This window comes from Chrysochloris asiatica, unplaced genomic scaffold (genome assembly GCF_000296735.1).
Source record: "Chrysochloris asiatica unplaced genomic scaffold, ChrAsi1.0 scaffold00053, whole genome shotgun sequence".
Taxonomy (NCBI): domain Eukaryota; kingdom Metazoa; phylum Chordata; class Mammalia; order Afrosoricida; family Chrysochloridae; genus Chrysochloris; species Chrysochloris asiatica.
In genome coordinates, this window is record NW_006408571.1 from 19,140,204 (window position 1) to 19,160,829 (window position 20,626).

The 20,626-nt window shown below is 43.4% G+C and overlaps 1 protein-coding gene across 2 annotated transcripts in view; it reads left to right on the forward strand.

Annotated features, from left to right (window-relative positions):
* Window positions 1–20,626, forward strand: part of NR4A3 (nuclear receptor subfamily 4, group A, member 3) — a 43,701-nt gene that overhangs the window by 16,053 nt on the left and 7,022 nt on the right. For both annotated transcript variants that reach the window (XM_006863152.1, XM_006863151.1), the window contains 2 exons: window positions 6,095–6,294; window positions 8,812–8,990. In XM_006863152.1, the coding sequence (XP_006863214.1) occupies window positions 6,095–6,294; window positions 8,812–8,990 (379 nt within the window). The remainder of the gene's footprint in view (window positions 1–6,094; window positions 6,295–8,811; window positions 8,991–20,626) is intronic.

Sequence of the window (20,626 nt, forward strand, 5' to 3'; positions counted from 1 at the left end):
CGGTGGTTCAAGTTCACCAGCTGCTCCTTGGAAACCCTATACAGGGTCGCTGTGGGTTGGAATCAACTCGGCGGCACTTTACAACAACAACAATCTCACTCTTGCAGTTCAAATAACTTTGCAGTCTGACGCATTAGCAAGGTCGGCGGTTCAAGCTCACCAGCCGCTCCTCAGAAACCCTATAGAGGGCGGCTATGGGTCGGAACAGACTCGATGGCACTTAACAACAACAACAAAAACAATCTCATTGTTGGAGTCCTGGTGTGGTGCTGCAGGGTAATGTCAGTTCGAACCACAAGGTCAGCGGTTCAACCTCACCAGCCACTCCTTGGAAACTGCTGTAAGTCACAACTGGCTCAACAGCACAACAACAACAAAAACCACAATCTCACTCTCACTCTTCGGAATCCTGCTGTGGTGCTCAAACCATAAGGCTAGAGGTTCAAACTCACCAGCAGCTTCTTGGAAACCTTATATAGGGCCGTTATGGGTCAGAACCAACTTGACAGCACTTTACAACAACAACAATCCCACTCTTCAATGAGCCCTGGTAATGTAGTGGGTTATGTATGAGTTGGGCTGCAAACCGCAAGGTCAGTAGTTTCTCCAAAACCCAATACAGGGTCACTGTGACCTGCAAACGACTCCACAGCACACACCCACCACCATCAATCCCACTCTACAGGGAGCTCAGTGGTTCCATAGGATGAGTACTGGACTCCGAACCACAAAGTGAGCAGTTCGAGCCTACCAGCTCATGGGAGGAAAATGAGCCTTCATGCTACCGCAAAGATTTAAAAACCTCAAAAACCCTACACAGGGTTCACTATGAGTCAGAATCGACTGTATGGCACTTAACAACAACAAAAACAACCCACTCTTCAATTCTAACTATTGCTGCTGTGGCTAAGTGCCATGGAGTCTGTTCCGACTCATAGCAACTTGTATAGGGTTTCCGAGACTTTAAATCTTCTGAGGAGCAGAAAGCCTCATCTTTCTTCTGTAGCCATACTTTGTTGTTGTTGTTGTTGTTAGGTGCCATAGAGTCAGAACCGACTCATAGAGACCCTATGCACAGCAGGATGAAACACTGCCCGATCCTGGGCCAGCCTCACTACTGTTGCCACACTTGAGTCCATCGATGCTGCCACTTGGCCAATCCATCTCATTGGGGGTCTTCCTCTGACCCTCTACCTTACCAAACATGATATCCTTCTCTAGTGACTGTTCCCTCCTGACAATATGTCCAAAGTATGAGAAAATAAGTTTGGCCATCTTGGCCTCTTTACTACATGCTTTACTACATTTTAAATAGGAATTTTTCGTAAGTTTGAGTCAGACTGTGGATTTCACCCATACAGTTTGTACCAAGTGCTCCCTTGCCCCCACACATCAGGTAAATAGAGAAATGAGAATAGGTTTTTCAAACCTGTAATCTGTAACCTACATCCATCAGCATCTGAGCCTTCAAGGTGAGTGCTTTTCCCCTGTTTGTGGGGAAGGAGGGCAGAGGAGATTTGTTCCAACTCACAGAGGGTTTGAACTCACAGAGCGACAGCTCGTGGGCTCTGTGAAGCGTTCCTAGCTCTGGGGCTCTCATGTCTCTTTTGGGCCAAACTCTTCTCTTTCAAAAGTAAGCTCAGATCATTGTATATCACTGCAGTCAAAACATGTCATGTTTGATTTGTTTCTCCTTGAAATGTTGCTATTCTTTATCCCACAGTTGCTTTTAATTTAGCAATACAAGTATCTATAGATACGAGTTGGCTTCAGAGCCTGCATAATTACTAGTGAGAAAATATACTTAATGTTCTCATTCGTTGGTCATTTCAGAGATTTTTTCAGCACACTAGGATGTTTTGTTGGTAATTGGTGCCTCTTAGTGTAGTAACAGACTCCAAATGCAAGAGATACTGCTCAGATAAAACCAGGCACCAACAAATGGCATCTGAGTGTGCGTTAGTAAAATAGCCTAAGCAACAATGTGGCGAACACATGTTAAGCCTGCAAAGTAAGATGCATGAGGATTCTGTAAAAAGAATGGCTGCATGCAGCTCCTTAGAAGACTCTTGTATTGCTAATTCTGTAGATTTCAGGCTGGTTCCTGCCCCCTTGTGTGCCTCAGTTTCCTCATCTGAATAGTGAGACCAGACTAATCACTGCCAACCTCCTCATTCCCTGCCCTTCTGAGAATGTGGGCCAACAGCTCCCAAGCAGAGTACCCAAATCACCTCTCTATCAGAAAGAGCCAGGGTGTTTAAAAATGCAGATGCCTGGGCCACCCCTAGACCTACTGAATCAGAATTTGGGGAAGAGAGAGGCAAGTAGCAATCTGTATTTTAAGAAATGCCTGAAATGATTTGGGGGGCACACTAAGATTTAAGAACCACCAATTTTATTTACTCAGAACAAATCCATTTTACCTTAAATTGCCCAGCTTTTTTGGGGGGGTGGGTTGACAAGGGATGAGCAACTATGTTTTCTAGAGAACTGTGATATAATGGATGGTTGTCATTTTAAGCAATTAATACATTTTCCAGAGAGTAATTAATTCACGTAACAAATAGTTATTGAATGGCTGGGTGTCAGGCTCTGTCTTAGAGCCATGGACACATTGTGGAACAAGCTAAGACATAGGCCTTGTCTTTGTGGAGCTTGCATTCCATTGAGGGGGAGAACAAGCAAATGTGTAACTGCAGCGATGTCAGTGGGAGGGGCTAGGGGAGGCAGGGAGAGGACGATTCTCGTTTCATTTTTAAGAGAGGGCAGTTAAGTCAAAAAAGAAAAAATGGAGGTGGGGGAGGAAATATATTTATTGCCAATATTTAAAGTATCACTCATTAAAGTGTAAGAATACAATTTTTAAAGATGTAAAGACCTAGAGAAAACAACATTGTAAGAGGAGACAAACACATTGTTTACATATGTAGTAGCCTGGACTGACGGTGCCATAGAATAAATAAAAGACTTCACTTTGCTAGTGAAGCCCTGCTGGTGCAGCGGGTTGTGCATTGGGCTGCTACCCACAAGGTCAGCAGTTCAAGTCCACCATGTAATGCACAGGAGAAAGTTGAGGCTTTCTGCCCCCATAAAAGATTTAGAATCACAGAAACCCTGTGCAGGGCTGTTATGAGCTGGAACCGACTTGATGGCACATGTCCATCACTGCCACCATTGAAGCATCACATTGTTAAGTTCTTAGGGTCATCTTTTTTACAACTGACCTCACTTAATAACCATTCAGATCACTTATTCTAGGCTCAGGCTGTTGCTGAAATCTGATTTGTATGGCTCTGTTACTGCTATATGAAATGCAAAGACTAGTTTTATTTTTAATAATATCCATCAATGTTTGCACTTCTAGATTCGCATTGTAAACTCTTGGGAGAAATCTCCCTTGGGCATTGGCTCTCAGTAAGTGGGATGCTGTGTCTTTGACTCGTATAAAAGCCAGATTGTTGATAGATCAATTATCCACAGAGGCTGTGGAAAATTTAACATAAACAGGGAAAAAATGTTAATTTTGAAATTCTGTCTGTATTTGGACTATGTCCCATTGAATGACCAGGAAACATAGTCCAAATACAGAAAGAATTGCAAAATGAACACTTCTTTAAAAATATATAAAAATGTCTAGATTTCCTTTGGTAAGCTCCAAGCTTGCCAAGTCCAGAGGCTGTGTGATGTAGGTTACAAATTGGGCTGTGAACCGCAAAGTCAGCAGTTTGAAATTACCAGCTGTTCCATAGGAGAAAGCTGAGGCTTTCTGCTCCCATAAAGGTTTACAGTCTCGGAAACCCTGTACAGGGTCGCTATGAGTTGGAACCTACTCCACAGCACATAACCAACCACCACCACTATATATATATATATATATATAAGTCTTGATGTGGCACTGCAGGTTAATGCGCTGTACTACAAGGTTGGTTTGAACCACAATGTCAGTGGTTCAAGTTCACCAACCGCTCCTCAGAAACGCTATACAAGATCACTATGAGTCAGAACCGACTCAACAGCACTTAATAATATACACATATACATACATACACACACACACACACACATATATATATATATATATATATATATATATATATATATATATATTTGTTTGTTTTACTCTCCTTCAGTTAGTAGTAGTGTATGTGCTGAGAGAAGATGTAGGTAAGTGTCAATGATACCAGAGTCATGTCAACATCCTCATGTATTCTTGGGAACGAAGGCTACTTCCTTCTCTCAGACTCTGCTCCCATCATATTTGTCAGCCATGTTCTGTCAGGTCCTTCGTGTACATTATCACATTTAATCATCACAACAAAATTTTGAGGAAGGTGCTATTATCCCCCTTTTTACAATGGAGAAAACCGAGGCCCTGTAAAAGTGACTTACCACAGATAGCTAAAATAAGTGGCAGAACTACATTATAATCACAAATGAGAGGCCAAGACAAAATTGGGATTAAAATAGCTGGCCTCCTTGTCTACCGCTTTAGTACCCTTGAGAAAACACAAAAAGAAAAAGACCCAAGTAAAACCTGAACCTCATTTTCTCACTCCCAAGTACCTCTACGGTAAGCACCCAGCCTGTTAACGATTTTCTTCTCCACGCAGATTAGGACATTGTGGCAAACATAGGTATTCCCTGACTATTGTTTCATTGAATCATATTTAACAACAATTTATTGAAGGTCATTTATGTGCCAATGAGTGCCTATCACTGTGGTGTTAGCAGAAACATGGGACCAATGAGTAAGTATCAGCAGACCACCCATTAGAGCAATGTTTTTTTATGTAGAGAAAGGTACACTATATACTAAGACAAACATTTTGGTCACCAATATTATATGCCAACCAAATGTATCTAACTGTTTTATTAATATACAAGTAAACTGAAAGACAGATTTAGAAACCGAACTCATTCGTAATCTGGGAACTGCCTGTATGTTAATCATCCCACCTGAAGGAAGAAATTCAAAGTAAAACCCTAGCTCTACCAGAATATTCAGAGACTGCTGGCTTATACCTTTCTTCTCCTGTGCCTTCTAGATCAACACTGTCCTACAGAACTTTCGGCAGTGATGAAAATGGTCCACACCTGTACTGTCCAACATGGTAGCCATTAGCCACATGTGACTATTGAACACATGAAATGTGACTAATGTGACTGAGGAATTGAATTTTTACTTTAATTAATTAAATCGCTGTAAATCCTGAATCGAATGGCACATACCTTTCTGGACTCTATTAAGGACTCTCTTCCTGCCCCTGTCTATTTGTTTTTTATCCATCCACAGCAAGCCAAAACCATTCTTTCCTTCCATTGGTTAATTCTGTGATTCTCAAATTGTATAGAGACTACTTGAGATCCATCTGACAGTCTCAATCTGGGGTGGGGTCCATTTCATGTCTAGCAAATTCCCAGGTGTTGCCAATGCTGTTCTTGGGACTTATTTTTAGGGGTCCTTTTTGGAGAAAGCTGTATCACTGAGGAATCAGTAGACCCAGGAGGCCCACTTGACCACAGATCCCTGGGGCCATGGTTCTGAACATTAGCTGCCCTTTGAAATCACCTGGAGAGCTTTTAAAGTCCCCAATGCTTAGGCCTCACTCCACACCAGTTGAATTAGAATCTTTGGAAGTAGAACACAGACATAGCATTTTTTTTTAAAAGTTCCCTGGATGAGTATAGCAGTCCTGGTGTGCTGTAGGATAAGCACTGAAATGCTAACTGTAAGGTTGGTGGTTCAAACTCACCAACTGCTCCTCGGAAACCCTCTACAGGGTCGTTATGAGTTGGAACCGACTCCACAGCACTTAACAACAGCAACAATAATGATGCTTACAGTGTACAGTCAAGTCCACTGCATGAATGGGACTTAACGCACATCTCTTTGCAAACACAAGAAAATTGCTCTTTTTATATCACAGGGCCTTTGTGAGAATTGGATGAGATTGTGGGTGTGAAAGAGTTTTAGGATCTGTGGGGCCTAACAGTAAGGATATGGGCATTGATAGTTTTGGAAGGGCCATTTTATAAATTACGTTATCCCAATGGGTCATGATAATCACCCTGCTTTCTGTGGTTCATCTCCTAGTACTGTTCCACTGAGCAGGCCGCTGCTGGCACAGATGCTGAGCATGTACAACAATTCTACAACCTTCTGACAGCCTCCATTGACGTATCCAGAAGCTGGGCAGAAAAGATTCCAGGATTTACTGATCTCCTCAAGGAAGATCAGACATTACTTATAGAATCAGCCTTTTTGGAGCTGTTTGTTCTTCGGCTTTCCATCAGGTAATTTTGTCTCCTTCAGTGCACCCTATGTTTCTGTAGAAGTTTGAGGCCTGCTACATTTGTAACTGAGTCATGGGTAATGCATCTGATCAAGAAGGAAATAATGAAACATGAGTTCTAAAAAAAACTGAGTAGCGGGCAATGGAAAGGGGGCTGGACTGGTAGCCAGGATCCCTGAGTTGTAGTGGACTTGCTACATGATGCTGAGCCAGGCCATTTACATCACCTGAAATTCCATTGCCTTCTTTGTGAAATGAGATCTGAAATCCCTTGCTACTCCAACATTTTGTAATTCTGGGAAGATTCTCATGGTGCTTAAGTTATTTTCTTGGAGCAAGTGTTTGCTTTGAAACATTGCATTTACTTCATAGGTTTATACTTAATAAGTCACTGTCCTAGCACACAAGATGGACCTCAAAGAGTTCCCACCATTCCCAAACCCCTCATTTACTCTGAGAGGATTGTTTCCTGATCAGACCTGGTCCAGCCCCTTATACTCAGTGATATCAAAGCAAAGAGGAAGTAATTTCCCAAAACTGTTGTTAAGTGCTGGCTCCTAATGAGCCTGCATAGGGGTTCTGAGGAGTGGCTGGTGGATTTGAACTGCAGACCTTGTGGTTCGCTGTCCAGTGCTGATGGTACAGCACCACACCAGAACTCCATCCCTGAGCTAGAGCCTGGTACATCAGCTCCTCTCATAAACATATAGCATTTCTGTTCCATCTTCTTTGCTTCCTTTCAGTTTTGTATTTTTAGGAGCTAGAACAAATTATTCACCAAAAAATATCAGAACAATAACTCTCTTGGATTCACCAGTCATATCTTATTACTGTGAGCATTTAAAGCTCAGTCTTCCTTGTCATGCTAGTTTGGTGGACCTTGGAAGAAATCCAGAAACTTGTTACATGTACTATGTACGAGGCATTGTGCACAGGCTTCCAAGTCCCCTATTATGTTTATTGTCACAATAATGTTGTATTGTTATTAGCTGCCATTCAGTCAGCCCCTCCCCTTCCCCAAGACCCCACGCATGATAAACCGACATGTTGCCTGGTCCTGCGTCACCCCCGTGGTCAGTTGCAGATCAGATTTTCTGAAATAGATTGCTATTCCTAGTCCTTCTTAGTCTGGAAGCGCCGCTGAAACTTACCCTGCATCATAGCAGTATGCAAGTCTCCAGACCGATGGTGACTGTGCATCAGGTGCTTCCACCAGGAATTGAACCCCGGTCTCCTCCTTGGAAGGCAAGGGTTCTACTGCTGAAATATAATCTCAGGTGGTAACAATTAGAATTCCTGTTTTATAGATAAGGTAAAAAGAAGCTTAGAATGCTTAAAGGAGTTCCCAGGGCCACACAGCTAAAAAGTGGTTTCTAACTGAAAGTTACAACTATTAGGAAGACTATTAGATCATGATAAAAATATTAGACACTCTATCCAGGGAACCTTTTTTTTTTCATTAAGTTTTTATAGTGAATTATGTGATAGTCTATATGGGCGAACATTAGCTTTACATTCGTCCTATCTTATTTCGTTTCATTGCAATGATTACAATTCCCTGCATGCATTGTCAAATAGCTAAAGGGTACACCCAGCAAGCCTGACCCCGGCCGTGAACACACAGACCCTCTCCCTCCCAGAGTCCAGAGTCCCCAGCGGCTCCATCTCTCCACGTCATCCTCTCTGCCTCCATCTGTGGCATTGCTTTTCTGCTCTTGGACTGCAATGTCCAGGGAGCCTTTTATGAGGCAAAAATAGGTTGATTGTGGCCATAATATAAACTCTGAGGAAAGATTTAGAAACAGCCCTCCACAACCCCGCTGTTAAAGCAGAGATGATAATACAAAATAAAGATTCGGTTTTTTCCTTTAGGCCACTTCTTAGTTTACTATTGGCTTCTGGCACTTTCAGGGACTTGGTGTTTTTAGAGTTGGCACAGTGGCATTGTAGTGTCTAGCCTCAGGCTTGATCAGTTTCTGACATTTACGAGAATGAGAGGGATGTCCTGGTGAAGGACCATAAAAGAAGGCCATGTCATGTGCGTTGTAAGAGAGCCGATTTAACAAGCAGACCTTGTGAGTGTTTCCTCCTCCGTATCCTGTCCCCAGGCAAGTCAGCTACTGACTCCAGCATCTGAGCAGGCCCCACACCCCAGGCTTGCTGAGAGCTGACTGTCTCCAAGGAAGTTAGCGTGGACAACTGGTGGTGGTTGTTTTTGCCCAGGAACATATTCTTGTCCGGCACTGGTGTCTGGGCATGTTTTTCAGCACCATGCTAGGTCCCAAATGATTGCCCTATAAATAAATATTTCACTTCCTGTGCACTGTGATGTCATCATGGTAGATGTTGTTGTGGGTAAGTCCAATCGGTTCTGACTCATAGTGATTCTGTATAGGATTTCCAAGGATCCGCTGGTTGGTTTGGACTACAAACCTTTCAGTTAGCCAGTTCAGTGCCTGGCCTATATAGACTCATTGAATGTGACTCTAATCTTCACCCCCACAATTTTGTCTTCCAGGTCGAGCACTGCTGAAGACAAGTTTGTGTTTTGCAATGGACTTGTCCTGCATCGACTTCAGTGCCTTCGAGGATTTGGGGAGTGGCTCGACTCCATTAAAGACTTTTCCTTACATTTGCAGAGCCTGAACCTTGATATCCAAGCCTTAGCCTGCCTGTCAGCATTGAGCCTGCTCACAGGTAAGCGCAACCCTGCTGTCACCCGAAGCAATCAAAGCAAATGGGCCTTTCTCTTTTCTTCCCTGTTCTAAGGCAGAGTGACCTTGGCCATCACACACATCAGGAAATTAGAAAAATGACAGACATGTTTCTGAATTCCGCTAAATTTAACCTAATTTAAACAAAGATGCATACACCTGCAAGTTGCTACCACAAAATTCTAGGAGAGGACTCCCCGTCTGTCGAGTTATCACTGTGAACAAAACCAGTAGCTGAGCATCAGAATTTCCACAGGAGTTATGTTCACAGGTGGACTGTGTGCTTCAAGGGTTGTTTTTGTAGAGTGTCCAAGGAAGAAAGTTTTAGGCAGCCTGTTCTTGGCTAGTGACCCAAAGAAAACTCAGAGCCACACACATAGAAAATACAACTTGATTTAATAAGATAGATAAGCAGAAGACTCGGAAAAATGAATACATTTGTAAATAGTTCAACTCAACAGCCTTTTAAAAGTTGCAAACAAGAAACATAAAACATAGGATATTTATTATCTTAAAATTAAATGTTTTCTTTCCTGCTAGATGTCTGTCCCTTCCTAAATTTTAGAAGAGAAAGGCTCCCAAGGCTGAGGGGGAAGGGGAGGAAGGGAAAGAGAAACAGGTATTTCCAATCAGAGAGGGAATACAATCTAAGCCCTGGTATGGCACTGTACGATAACACACTGGACTGGTAACCACAAGATCAGTGGTTCAAATCCACCAGACTCTCTTGGAAACCCTATACAGGGTGCTCGGAGTCACACAATAAGAACAACAATTTGACTGTCATAAGGAGCTCTAGTGTTGCTGTGGGTTAAACATTAGACCATTAACCGAAAGACCGGTGGTTCAGACCAGCCAGCCATTCTGCAGGAAAAAGATATGACAGTCTGCTTCCGTATAGATGTATAGCCACGGGAGTCCTAAGCAGCAGTTCTAGTCTGTCCTGTAGGGTTGCTATGAGTCAGAATCGAATCGATGGCAGTTAGTTATGGTTGTCATAGAGTCCTTAGTGGTACAGACAATTAACACACTCAACTGCTAACCCAATGGTTAGATGTTCAAGTCCACCCAGAAGTGTTGGAAGAAAGGCCTGGCAATGCTAGCAATCTACTGAAAAGTCAGCCATTGTAAACCCTACAGAGCACAATGCTACTCTGACACATGTTTTTATAGTTGTCAAGGCGTCAGGCACCAGGACCCAGCTCCTCTGCCCTTTCACACCTTCCAAGTTTCCTGTAGAAGTCCACCCTTGTAGATCTGACTGGGGAGCAATGAGGCAGTGATGGAGTCGAGGCTCAGAAGAAGCTAGCCAGACCTGGGACTCACTTCCATGTTTTCCGTCAGACCCAGCTCAGGTTAGGGTACTGGACTGAGAGTAAGGATCAAATTTGATACCCTCTTAGTTGTAGAAAGCATATTTTCCTGGCGATTTGTGAATTTCACAAAGAATCAATTCCATCCCATGACACAGGCCTTCTTTCTAATGCATCAAAAGTGGGCATTTGTTTGCCCACACCTTCTTGGGACATCTCCTAATACCCAAGAGATATGTGTCTGTGTGGCTTAAGAGCTAGGCTGGCTCATGATTTGTGGTTTACATGGAGGCAGAAAAGCAAATGGCATGCGCTACAGTTAAGAAACAGACAACAGCTTGTTCCCTCAGGATTCTGAGTGGAACCTGACTTCCTCCTCACCTTTGGTCCTAGATGAAGAACATGCTTCTATTGATGGGAGTTTCCAGGGACTTCAAGAACATTTAGCTCTTCCTGGGACAATTTCACACTCAAAACTAGAAAGCATGAAGTTAATTTAGAAACAAAAGCAAAAAACAAACCTAGAGCCAGCTTCGGCTTTCTGTAACTAAAATCAGTACATTGCCCCATCTCTATGGAGATGGGCATTGAGTCCAGTTAATCAGCAAAGGTTCATATTCTAGGCACTATGCTGCATGCTAGTAGGTTTTTAGAGACTACAGCCCATAGCTCTGAAGGAGACAGAATGTGCACATTAATATAAGCGACATGGGGTGCTGAGGGTCCTGGTGGGGAGCTGGCAATGGGTACAAAATGCTGAGAGAACACAGGTGGGTGGGGGTCTCCTTAAAAGAGAGAACGCATGGGTAGATTACTGATAAATGCATAGGCTATCTTCAGGCTGAAATGGAAGGGGTGAGAATTCCAGGCAGAAAAGAACATTTTGATAAAGCCGTTGAAAGTCTTACCGTTTGTCTTGCGTTTCAGTAAGGAAATGACTAGAAAATAGAGTAACAAGAGCGGAGACTGATATGAGTTTACCCTGAGGGCAACAGGGCCCACAGAAGGTTTTGACTAGAGAAACGTCAAGACCAGCCTTGTGTTTTAGAAAGAACTACCCTAGTAGGTGGACTCCTGGTGTGGCTCTGTAAGATCAGCACTGGGCTGCAAACCACAAGGGCAGCAGTTCAAACCCAACAGCTGCTCCTCAGCAACCCTATACAGGTCGATGACATTTAGCAGCAATAATCATAGTAGGTGGTTTGGAGCACAAATTGGAGCAGGAAAGAGACTGAGAAGAAAGAGACCAGACTGTGTGTGAGAGCTGTGGTTTAAGAGGAGGGCCCCTAAGGCCTGCCTCTTTCTCTGTTTAACTCTGTACGTGGAAATCAATAGATATAACCACATGGCCAGGATGTATGAGGGCCAGGGACCCCAGTCTGGAGAAGTTGGGCAGTTCAGTACAGAGCACAGAACGGGGATCAACAGAAAGGTTCCCCTGTCTCTCTGCCTCCAGTTTGCTATGTTCTTGAACAAGCCTCCCACCCCACCCCCTGGCCTCATCTGAGCATGCATGTAGGCTGGATTGGTTCGTTGTTTGGGGTGTAAGGGACTGTTCAGCCCACTGCCCATTTCTACAAAGCCTTGCTGGGGGAGGAAGCAGTTTGGCATGGCAGAAATAGCGTTTGGAATCTGGTATCCCCAGGTTTACTCTGGGGTCTTCAATTGAATAATTACATGCTGCTGAATAGTGTGTTTCATTTCTCTGAACTTGAGTTTTCCCAGCTTTTAAATGGAAATAATAATTCCATGGATGGAGTCCTGGTATGGCACTGTAGGATAAGCACTGGACTGCTAACTGCCAAGTCAGCAGTTCAAACCCACCAGCAGCTTCTTGGAAACCCTATACAGGGGTCCTTATGATTAAGAACTGATTCAATAGCACTTAACAAGAACAGCAACATTCCATGGCTAAGCAGTGAGGATTATAGGAAGTTAGATTTGTGAAGTAGCCAAACTGGATTTGGCATAGGCTCTGGTAGCGTAGTGGTTACGAATCGGGCTGCGAACCTTAAGGCCAGCAGTTCGAAACTACCAGCCGCTTTGCAGGAGAAAGATGAGGTGTTCTGCTCCCGTAAAGATTTACAGCCTCGGAAACCCTGTGCAGGGTCGCTATGGGTCGGAAATGACTCGACGGCACTTAACAACAACAACTCAATCCACCTGTCCACCTAAGAGCTATTCCCTCCCATTGTATTATACACATGCCTGCCCTTACCCTTGCAAACCCTGGGGAGCCTGAACTCAAACTCAGAGGTACAAGGGAACAGGGTGGTGGCTTTTAGAAGGCAGTGCATGGGAGTAATGGCTCCGTGGATCCTTGAGAGAGAGGGTTGATTGGGGGGGGGGGATGATATTAAAGTCATTAAACTGCCACTTGTCCAGTGTTTACAAAGAGCTTTAGTGTCCTCTTGGAGCCTCCACCTGGGGACAGCTCCAGTTCCTGCCCTCATCCCTGCCAGCCTGTGCGAGCAACTTGTTACAGGTGCTGTGATTTTAGCCCACAGGACAGAAAGGCCCCTTTTTTCTCGTTTCTGGGCCTCACGGCCCTCTCTCTTTGGTTGGGAGGGGCTGCCATGTGTGCATACATCAGGAAATGGCCTAAAAGGTGGTGCCTAGAAACTGGTGTGCAGTGCTATGAATATTCATGTTCATTTGAATCTGGACTCCCATGAAATCTTAACTTCTAAATTGACTCCATGGATCACTGTGTGTCAGTGTGGAATATCAGCTTGACTAGTGGCTTCAGAAAATCCACCCCCATATTGTCTGCCCCCCAATCACGGAGAGCTCATGAAAGGGAATGGAGTCTTAGGAGTTTAGGCAATCTCTCTTCCAGGAGCACTATTAAGAGTCCAGACAGAACGTGTGGTTGCACAAATATGGCTATGTGTATATATATGTATATGTCATACTTTTTCCTCCTTCTTTCTCTGTGCTTCTTATGAAAAAACTAGATGGTGGGGTGAGGCAGGAAATGGTTTCTTCTGATCACTTTCCTTTCCTACAGTGGATAGGGAGTTCCCCCACACTTGTGGGTTTCAAATGTTGTTAGGTCCCCAGTTCATCTCCCCTAACCCTTCTCTTTGCCAGTGTCACAACTGACTTGGAAATGAGATTTGCTTTGTTTGTTTCTGATGAGTACCAGAGAGGCAATAGCTGGTTGTGGCTCCTTATGTTTAATAATTAAAAAGCTCCACACATAAAGAAAATTCAATATGGAAAAATGATTTTCTAAGTATCCATTCCTTAGATAAATATTGTGGGCCTACTGCATGCCAAGAAGTCCAGGTGTGGTACTACAGGTTAATGCACTGGACTGCAAAGTCGGTTTGAACCCAAAGTTCACCAGCTGTTCCTCAAAAACCCCATACAGGTTTGCTATGAGTTGGAACCAACTCAACGGCACTTAACAACAACAACTGCATGCCAAAGGTGCCCTGGTAATGTAGTGGGTTGGGCTGCTGACCTCAAGGTTGGCAGTTCAAACCTACCAGTTGCTTTCGGAGAGAAAAATGAGACTTCTGGCTCCTGTGAAGAGTTAGTCTCTGAAGCCCTAGGAGCAGCTCCCCTTTGTCCTATTCTAGCATCACTTTGAATGGAATTGACTCAGTGGCAGTGGAGTGGACTGTGTACCAGGCACAGTGCTAGTCTCTGGGAATGCAGAGATAAACCGTACATGAATTCCACTGTCAGAAACGGTACATCTACTAGGCAGTAATACATAAATGATTATGATGTAACACGCACAGTGTATGACTTAGGGCGGTTAGGACTCAGGTCCTTAAATTGGACAAGTTCAGTGATGGGTTAAATCCAGAACATTGCTCATTTTGGGGGGAGTGAAGCAAGGAGGTGGTATTAGTCATAAATGGCTTCCCAAGAAGGTGGTATCTAGTTGTAGGGAGAGGCTAGTCAAGGAAACAGCTAAGGCATGAAAATAGGATAGTTTAGAGGAAGCGCAAGTGCAGTGGATTTCTATTGTATGTGCATTAAATCACATACAAGGGGCTTCAGAAGTTCGTGGGAAAATCCCATTATCTTTTAGTTCCATGTTTTCACGAGCTTTCTGACTCCCTTCCTGTATGATCTTAGTAGAAAGAAAAGGAAAAGCAAAAAGGGGACAGACTATTGATTCCCGTTGCACGTGACTGTGCATGTGTGCCCTGCAGGGAGTGTGAGAGAGTCTGACGTCATTCTGCCAGGGCTCACAATCCCCCTGCCTCTTGTGGTGAGACCTGAGAGCATGTCTTGGACTTTGGTGACATTTAAAGGATTTTTCAGGGAGAATATGATTATATGTGATCTTTACCTTATGGCCTGATCTTATGACCAGACCTCAAGACTAAAACACATTTCCTGTCAGTAATGAGGAGATAACATTGAAAAGGCAGTTTGGGACCAAATGGTGGAGGCTGTCTTCAGTTTCTAGAGAACATTTTAAGCAACACACCGTAGGATAAGTACTGGACTGCTAAAATGTCCACAGTTCAAATCCACCAACTGCTCCTTCAACACCCTATATAGGGTCGCTCTGACTCAAAATCGACTCGACAGCACTTAACAACAACGAGAGCAACTCTTTACAGAAGCAGATTGCCACATCTTTATCCTTCGGAGTGGCTGGGACTTTAAACCGCTGACCTTGGTTAACAGCCAAGCACTTAACCACTGTACTACCAGGACTCCTTTCTTCAAATGTTGTTGTTAAGTTTGACCTTGCGGTTCAAAGCAACCTTGAGGTCAAGTGGAAACCTTGTGAGTTTGGTTTGGCCTGGGCACTAGAACAGTGTTCTTTCTCCACAGCTTCATATACCCTACCCATATCCTCACGGAGGTGGGAAAATGACTCCTTTCTCCTCTGCCTGTGGTCTTTTTCCTGGTCTGATTGGACCATGAACTCTAAGACTGAGTGAGAGGAAGGAGGGCAGAATCAGGGGCAGAAACCAGGGCTGAGCAGGGTAGGTGACTGGTTCTGCCATGTCCTCTACCTCTGTCTTTCTAGTGTTCTATCACTTCCTAAAAAACACATCATCGGGCATGGAGCTCATTTCTTCCTTACTAAAAAAGGAGAAGTTGAAGGTGTCTGCCCCATCAACCACGTCCTCGCCTAGGAAGCTGGGGTAGACAAAGCTGCATTTGACCAGCTGGAGCTGCTGACCAGTGGCGTCCAGCACAGAGCATCCCTTGAGATTACTCTAATGGTTACCTAGTCTTCCTGCTTTTGCTTCAGGGATAGCCATCAGCTGTGTTGCTAAGGACAACGTGGCAGGACAATATTGTTTTTAACAATTAAATATATGGGATTGGAACTTGAGATCTGAGTTCTAGTCCTCTCCCTGTCACTTCCTAGCAGTGTAATCTTAGGCAAGTTCCTTACCTCTCTGAACCTGAGTTTTCTCGTTTTTCATGAGGATAATGATACCTATTTATAGGCTGATTATAAAGATTAAATGAGCTAATATATGCACTTTGAAAAGCATAAAATGCCAGACAAACATTCATTCTTAATATCCTTCAATGTCATTTGTCTTACATACTTCCATGAAGAGTTAGCTGTTCTCCTTTCTGAGAACCTGTGAAAATGTTCACACATCCTGCATATACACATTACATTAAGTCATTTCTTTGTGTCTTTGGATTCCAGGTAATCTCTGGGTTCCTTAAAGGCAGTGGGAATTGTATTCATCTTTATAATTACTTTAGCATTTGATAGTGTCTGACACATGGCAAATGCTGATTGAATGAATGAGTTAATTGTGAATATCAGAAAGTCTCCCAAATTAGGAAAATCTGAATTAATTATTTTTAAACTATCATGTTGTTATTAGAAAACAGTCTGAATTCCTGAGAACTGCCTCATTTAAATTCAGATTAATTCAGTAAATATTTATTGAGCATCTGCTATGTGCCAGGCACATAATCCTTTACCCTCTGGGAGTTTGTGGCCTCTTTGGAGAGAAAGACAGACACATAATCTAATAAATCATTCAGAGACAGGCAGACAGAGAGTCACTAGTACAGTTTCAGTACAGGCTGCCGGCCGAGTTGGGGCTTCCTGACCAGCATGGGCTCCCTGTCTCTAGCACTGCCCATCAGGAAGGGGCATCTGCCACGAGAAGGAACAGTGAGATGACTTCCTGAAGGAAGAAGTGGAGCTCAGACCAGGAAGTCCTGTTTGCTGGTGTTTGAGCTGCACACACCTCTCTCTCCAGCTGGCACTGGATTGTTGACCTTGAGTTGGTCAGTGCTCTAAAACTTGCTCAGGAAAAGAAAGACTTAGACACTAGCAGCATATTTTCTTCCCTCATTCTCTGCTCCCTGCCATGAGGAAGAGAGCTTAACATTTCTTGAGTTGACCCAAAAGCTGGAACTAAGAACTATATGAAGGTAAACTATAACTTAATGTAAGAAAAACCTTCTGATAGGCCGATCTGTTCAGAAGTGTAACAGGCTGTCTTGGGGGTGAGTTGCTTCCTTAGGAAGTGATAGACTGAGTCCAGATATTTTATGGGGAGTAGGAGTCCTGCTGTGGCGCTGTGGGTCAACGCACCAGACTGCAAAGCTGTTTGAACTGAAAGGGCGGCAGTTCAAGCTCACCAGCTGCACCTTGTAAACCCTATACAGAGTCGCTATGGGTCAGAATTGACTCCACGGCACTTCACAACAAAAACAGGCATCCTGGTGTGGCACTATAGGATAAGCATTAGACTGCTAATGCTGTAGAATAAAGCACTGGACCCCAAAGTCGGTTTGAACCACAAGGTCGGCGGTTCAAACCCACCAGCCGCTCCTCAGAAAGGATACAAGTTTGCTAAAGTCGGAACCTATTCGATGGCACTTAACAACAATCACAACTATTTTTAAATGGTGTGGTGCTATAGAATAAGCACCAACTGCTAACCACACAGGTTGGTGGTTCAAGTCCACCAGCCGCTCCTCAGAAACCCTATACAGAGTTATCGAACTGTTATCCTTTCATGCCACACTGAATAAATATTGTTATTGTTGTTGAATGCCTTCAAGTTGGTTCTGACCCTGTATGGGGTTTCCAAGGAGCAGCTAGTGAGTTTGAACCGCCAACCTTGTGGTTCAAACCGACTTTGGGGTCCAGTGCTTTATTCCACAGCACCACCAGGACAGCATCTCTCATTTATGTCCCAAACTCCACTCGTTAACCTCCCCTTCAATCAGTCACTCCTCGTAGTTTTCCTGTTTGTGGTAACACAGTTTTCACTGTTATATAGGCTAGAATTTGGTAGGATAAGTACTGGACTGCTAACTGCCAGGCCAGCAGTTCAAACCCCACCAGCTGCTCATCAGAAACCCTATACAGGATCTCTAGGAGTCAGAACCAACTCAAAGGCACTTAACAACAACAACATTTGACTCCATTGGAGAGGAGGAGATTGCTAAGCTAGAGGAGAAAAGAGAGGACTTGGAAGATAGAATGTTGGGGAATGTCTAGATTCTAAGCCTAAACGACTGGAAATAAGAAAAAAACTGGTTCGGGGTGGGGAGGCTAAAGAACCAGGATTCCATGGTGGTGGAGCCAGTGTGACAAGTACTGTTTGAGAAGGAAGGGACTTATCCATGCTGTCCAATGTGAGTCCTGGGAAGACCTGGATGAGAGTATTGGGCAGTTAGAGGATTATGACCAATGAAAGAACAGCCCTTCAATGTAAAACCCAGACTACACTTGATCCGAAACATGTCAGATTTGAAGGTGTGAAGACCAGAATAGAAAACTTCAGAAATGTGGCTTTGACAGGAAGAAGGAAAAGGGAAAACTTTAAGGGGGGTAAAGGTTAGGCTGAAGGAGATGTGAGCACTGAATGGATAGAAGGAAACAGCTAGAAGAGAATGACAAAGAAGCAACAAAGAGAATTCCAAACGAAGTCAGGAAGGATCTAGGACCGGTGTGGGAAGGAAGAGCTTTTCTGAAACCAAGAGATGAAAAGAGAGATCCGATGAGAACAGAGATATTTTGAAATGGAAAAGAGGGAGGTTGAGTAAGTGCATGCATGTCTGGTCTAATGCACTGCCCTTCATTTATTGATGAGAAAACTGAGATCCATGGAGGGGAACTGTCTTGCCTAAAGTCTCACAGTGAACTGGTTGTTGTTGTTGTTGTTAAGTGCCATCGAGTCAGTTCTGACCCATAGCGACCCTGTACAGGGTCTCCGAAGCTGTAAACCTTTACGGGAGCAGAAAGTCTCATCTTTCTCCCGCAGAGCGGCTAGTAGTTTTGAACAGCTGACCTTAAGGTTCGCAGCCCGATTCGTAACCACTACGCTACTAGAGCTCCTTTGAACTGGTAGGAGAGCTGAAACTGTAACTCGGGTCTCTCGATTCCCCAGTTCAGGTCTCCTAGGACCACATCAAGGTTCACAAGGAATTTAGATACTCTGCATGATTTTGAAATAATTCACTTTCATGCTAATCACAGTGTAGGAAAACAGGTGTTTCTGACTCATGGCATCAGAGTTGAACACCACAAAGTTTTCAGTGCCTGACTTTTCAGAAATAAAAGGCCAGGCCGTTCTTCCAAAATGCCTCTGGGTGGACTTGAACATCCAATCTTTCAGTTAACAGCTGAGCGTCTTAACTGTTGGCACCACCCTGCAACTCCTTTACAAAAGCAGGATTAAAATGTCATTTTTTGCTGACTTCTTAGAAGTTTTATAGTTCATTTTTAGATTTTGTAAAGTTCTTCCTTATTCCTAGCTTTTTTATGACTCCCAGCCTATATATTTATTCTGAGCAACCACACATTTGATACTTATTTCATCATTTTTACAGGTCCTTGATCCTCCATTTCTTTTTATTCATTTACACATTTATCAAGTATTCATTGCATTTGGTGCTGGAGAGACAATGGTGAATAAAATGGTCAGGTCCACATCCCCAGCAACTGACATTCCATCAAGGAGGCAGGCAATGGTCTCGAAGATAGATCATTTCAAACCATGTTAGTCCTGCAAAGGGAAAGAACGAAGTACCATCAGAGAGCAGTAGTTAGACGGAGGCTAGACACGCTTCCTTGAAAAAATATTTCATCTAAATCTATAAAGATGAGCAGATCTTATTTAGTGAAGAGGGAAAACATCAGCACAGATCAGAAGAGCTCTGTGTCACTCCATCGCTCCCTCTTACTCCATCTCTCGCTTGCTCTCTCGCTTCTTTTTTCCTCTCTCCCTCTTCTCTTCCTCACTCTCCCAGCAGAGATGTCTGTGACATGGATCGTTAAAATATACAGGAATCCAACAATGTCTTTAGATATTGAGGCCACTCTCAGGTTAGGTGTGTGTTCTGTTGTCTGTTTGGTTCCCTGCTCTAACCCCAGTGGCTATACCATTGCTTGGCACTGAAAACGTACTTGATAAATATTTGTTGCAAAAGTTCATTGATTCATAAATTAAAGTCCATATAAAAGGAGTTACAGGACTGGTGGGTTTCTCTTTGGATAAGAAGGAGCTTTCTAACAATTAGAGACATTTAAAGATGGAAAGTAGCCTGGAATCATGGAAATATATCTGGACTTGGAGTGAAAAAAATTAGCCACTTGCTAATTTTAACCTTGGAGTCCTGGTGTGGTGCTGCAGTATAGACACTGGGGTTAGAACTAGGTTGATTTGACTCACAGGTTTGGTGGCTCAAACTCACCAGCCACTCTTCGGAAACCCTATACGGGCTCACTATGAGTCAGAGCCAACTCAACAGCACTTAACAACAACAAAAACAATTTTATCCTTGGACAAGTTAGTGAGCTCTCTGAGCTGTAGCCTTCATGTGTATTAATTAAAGATATTCTTTGCTCTTCCTAATTCACAGGTTTGCTTTGAGGGTGAGATGAAATCATCTAAGTCAGACCATAATATATTATGCTATTGTTGTTGTTAAGTGTCATCTAGTTTGTTCCAACTCATAGTGACCCTCTATAGGGCTTCTGAGAAGCGACTGGTGAATACGAACCACTGACCTTGTGGTCCAAACTGACCTTGAGGTCTAGTGCATTATCCCACAGCGCCACTGGGAGTATATGTTTTTGTTATCAGTGTGAAATAATGAACCACAGGCCAGTTGTTGTGGGACACTTACTTTGAGTATCTTGTAGTAGAGATTCTTGTCTTAAGCGGGAGTTTGAACTAAACACCTCAGGTCCCTTCTATTTCATATACACTATGAAAATGACACATTAATCCATTACTGAACCATTTCTATAAATTATATTTTAAAGTTCCAATTCATAATGCCTGAATTAAAATACCAAAGCATTGGTAAAATAGTTTTTAGACCAAAACAC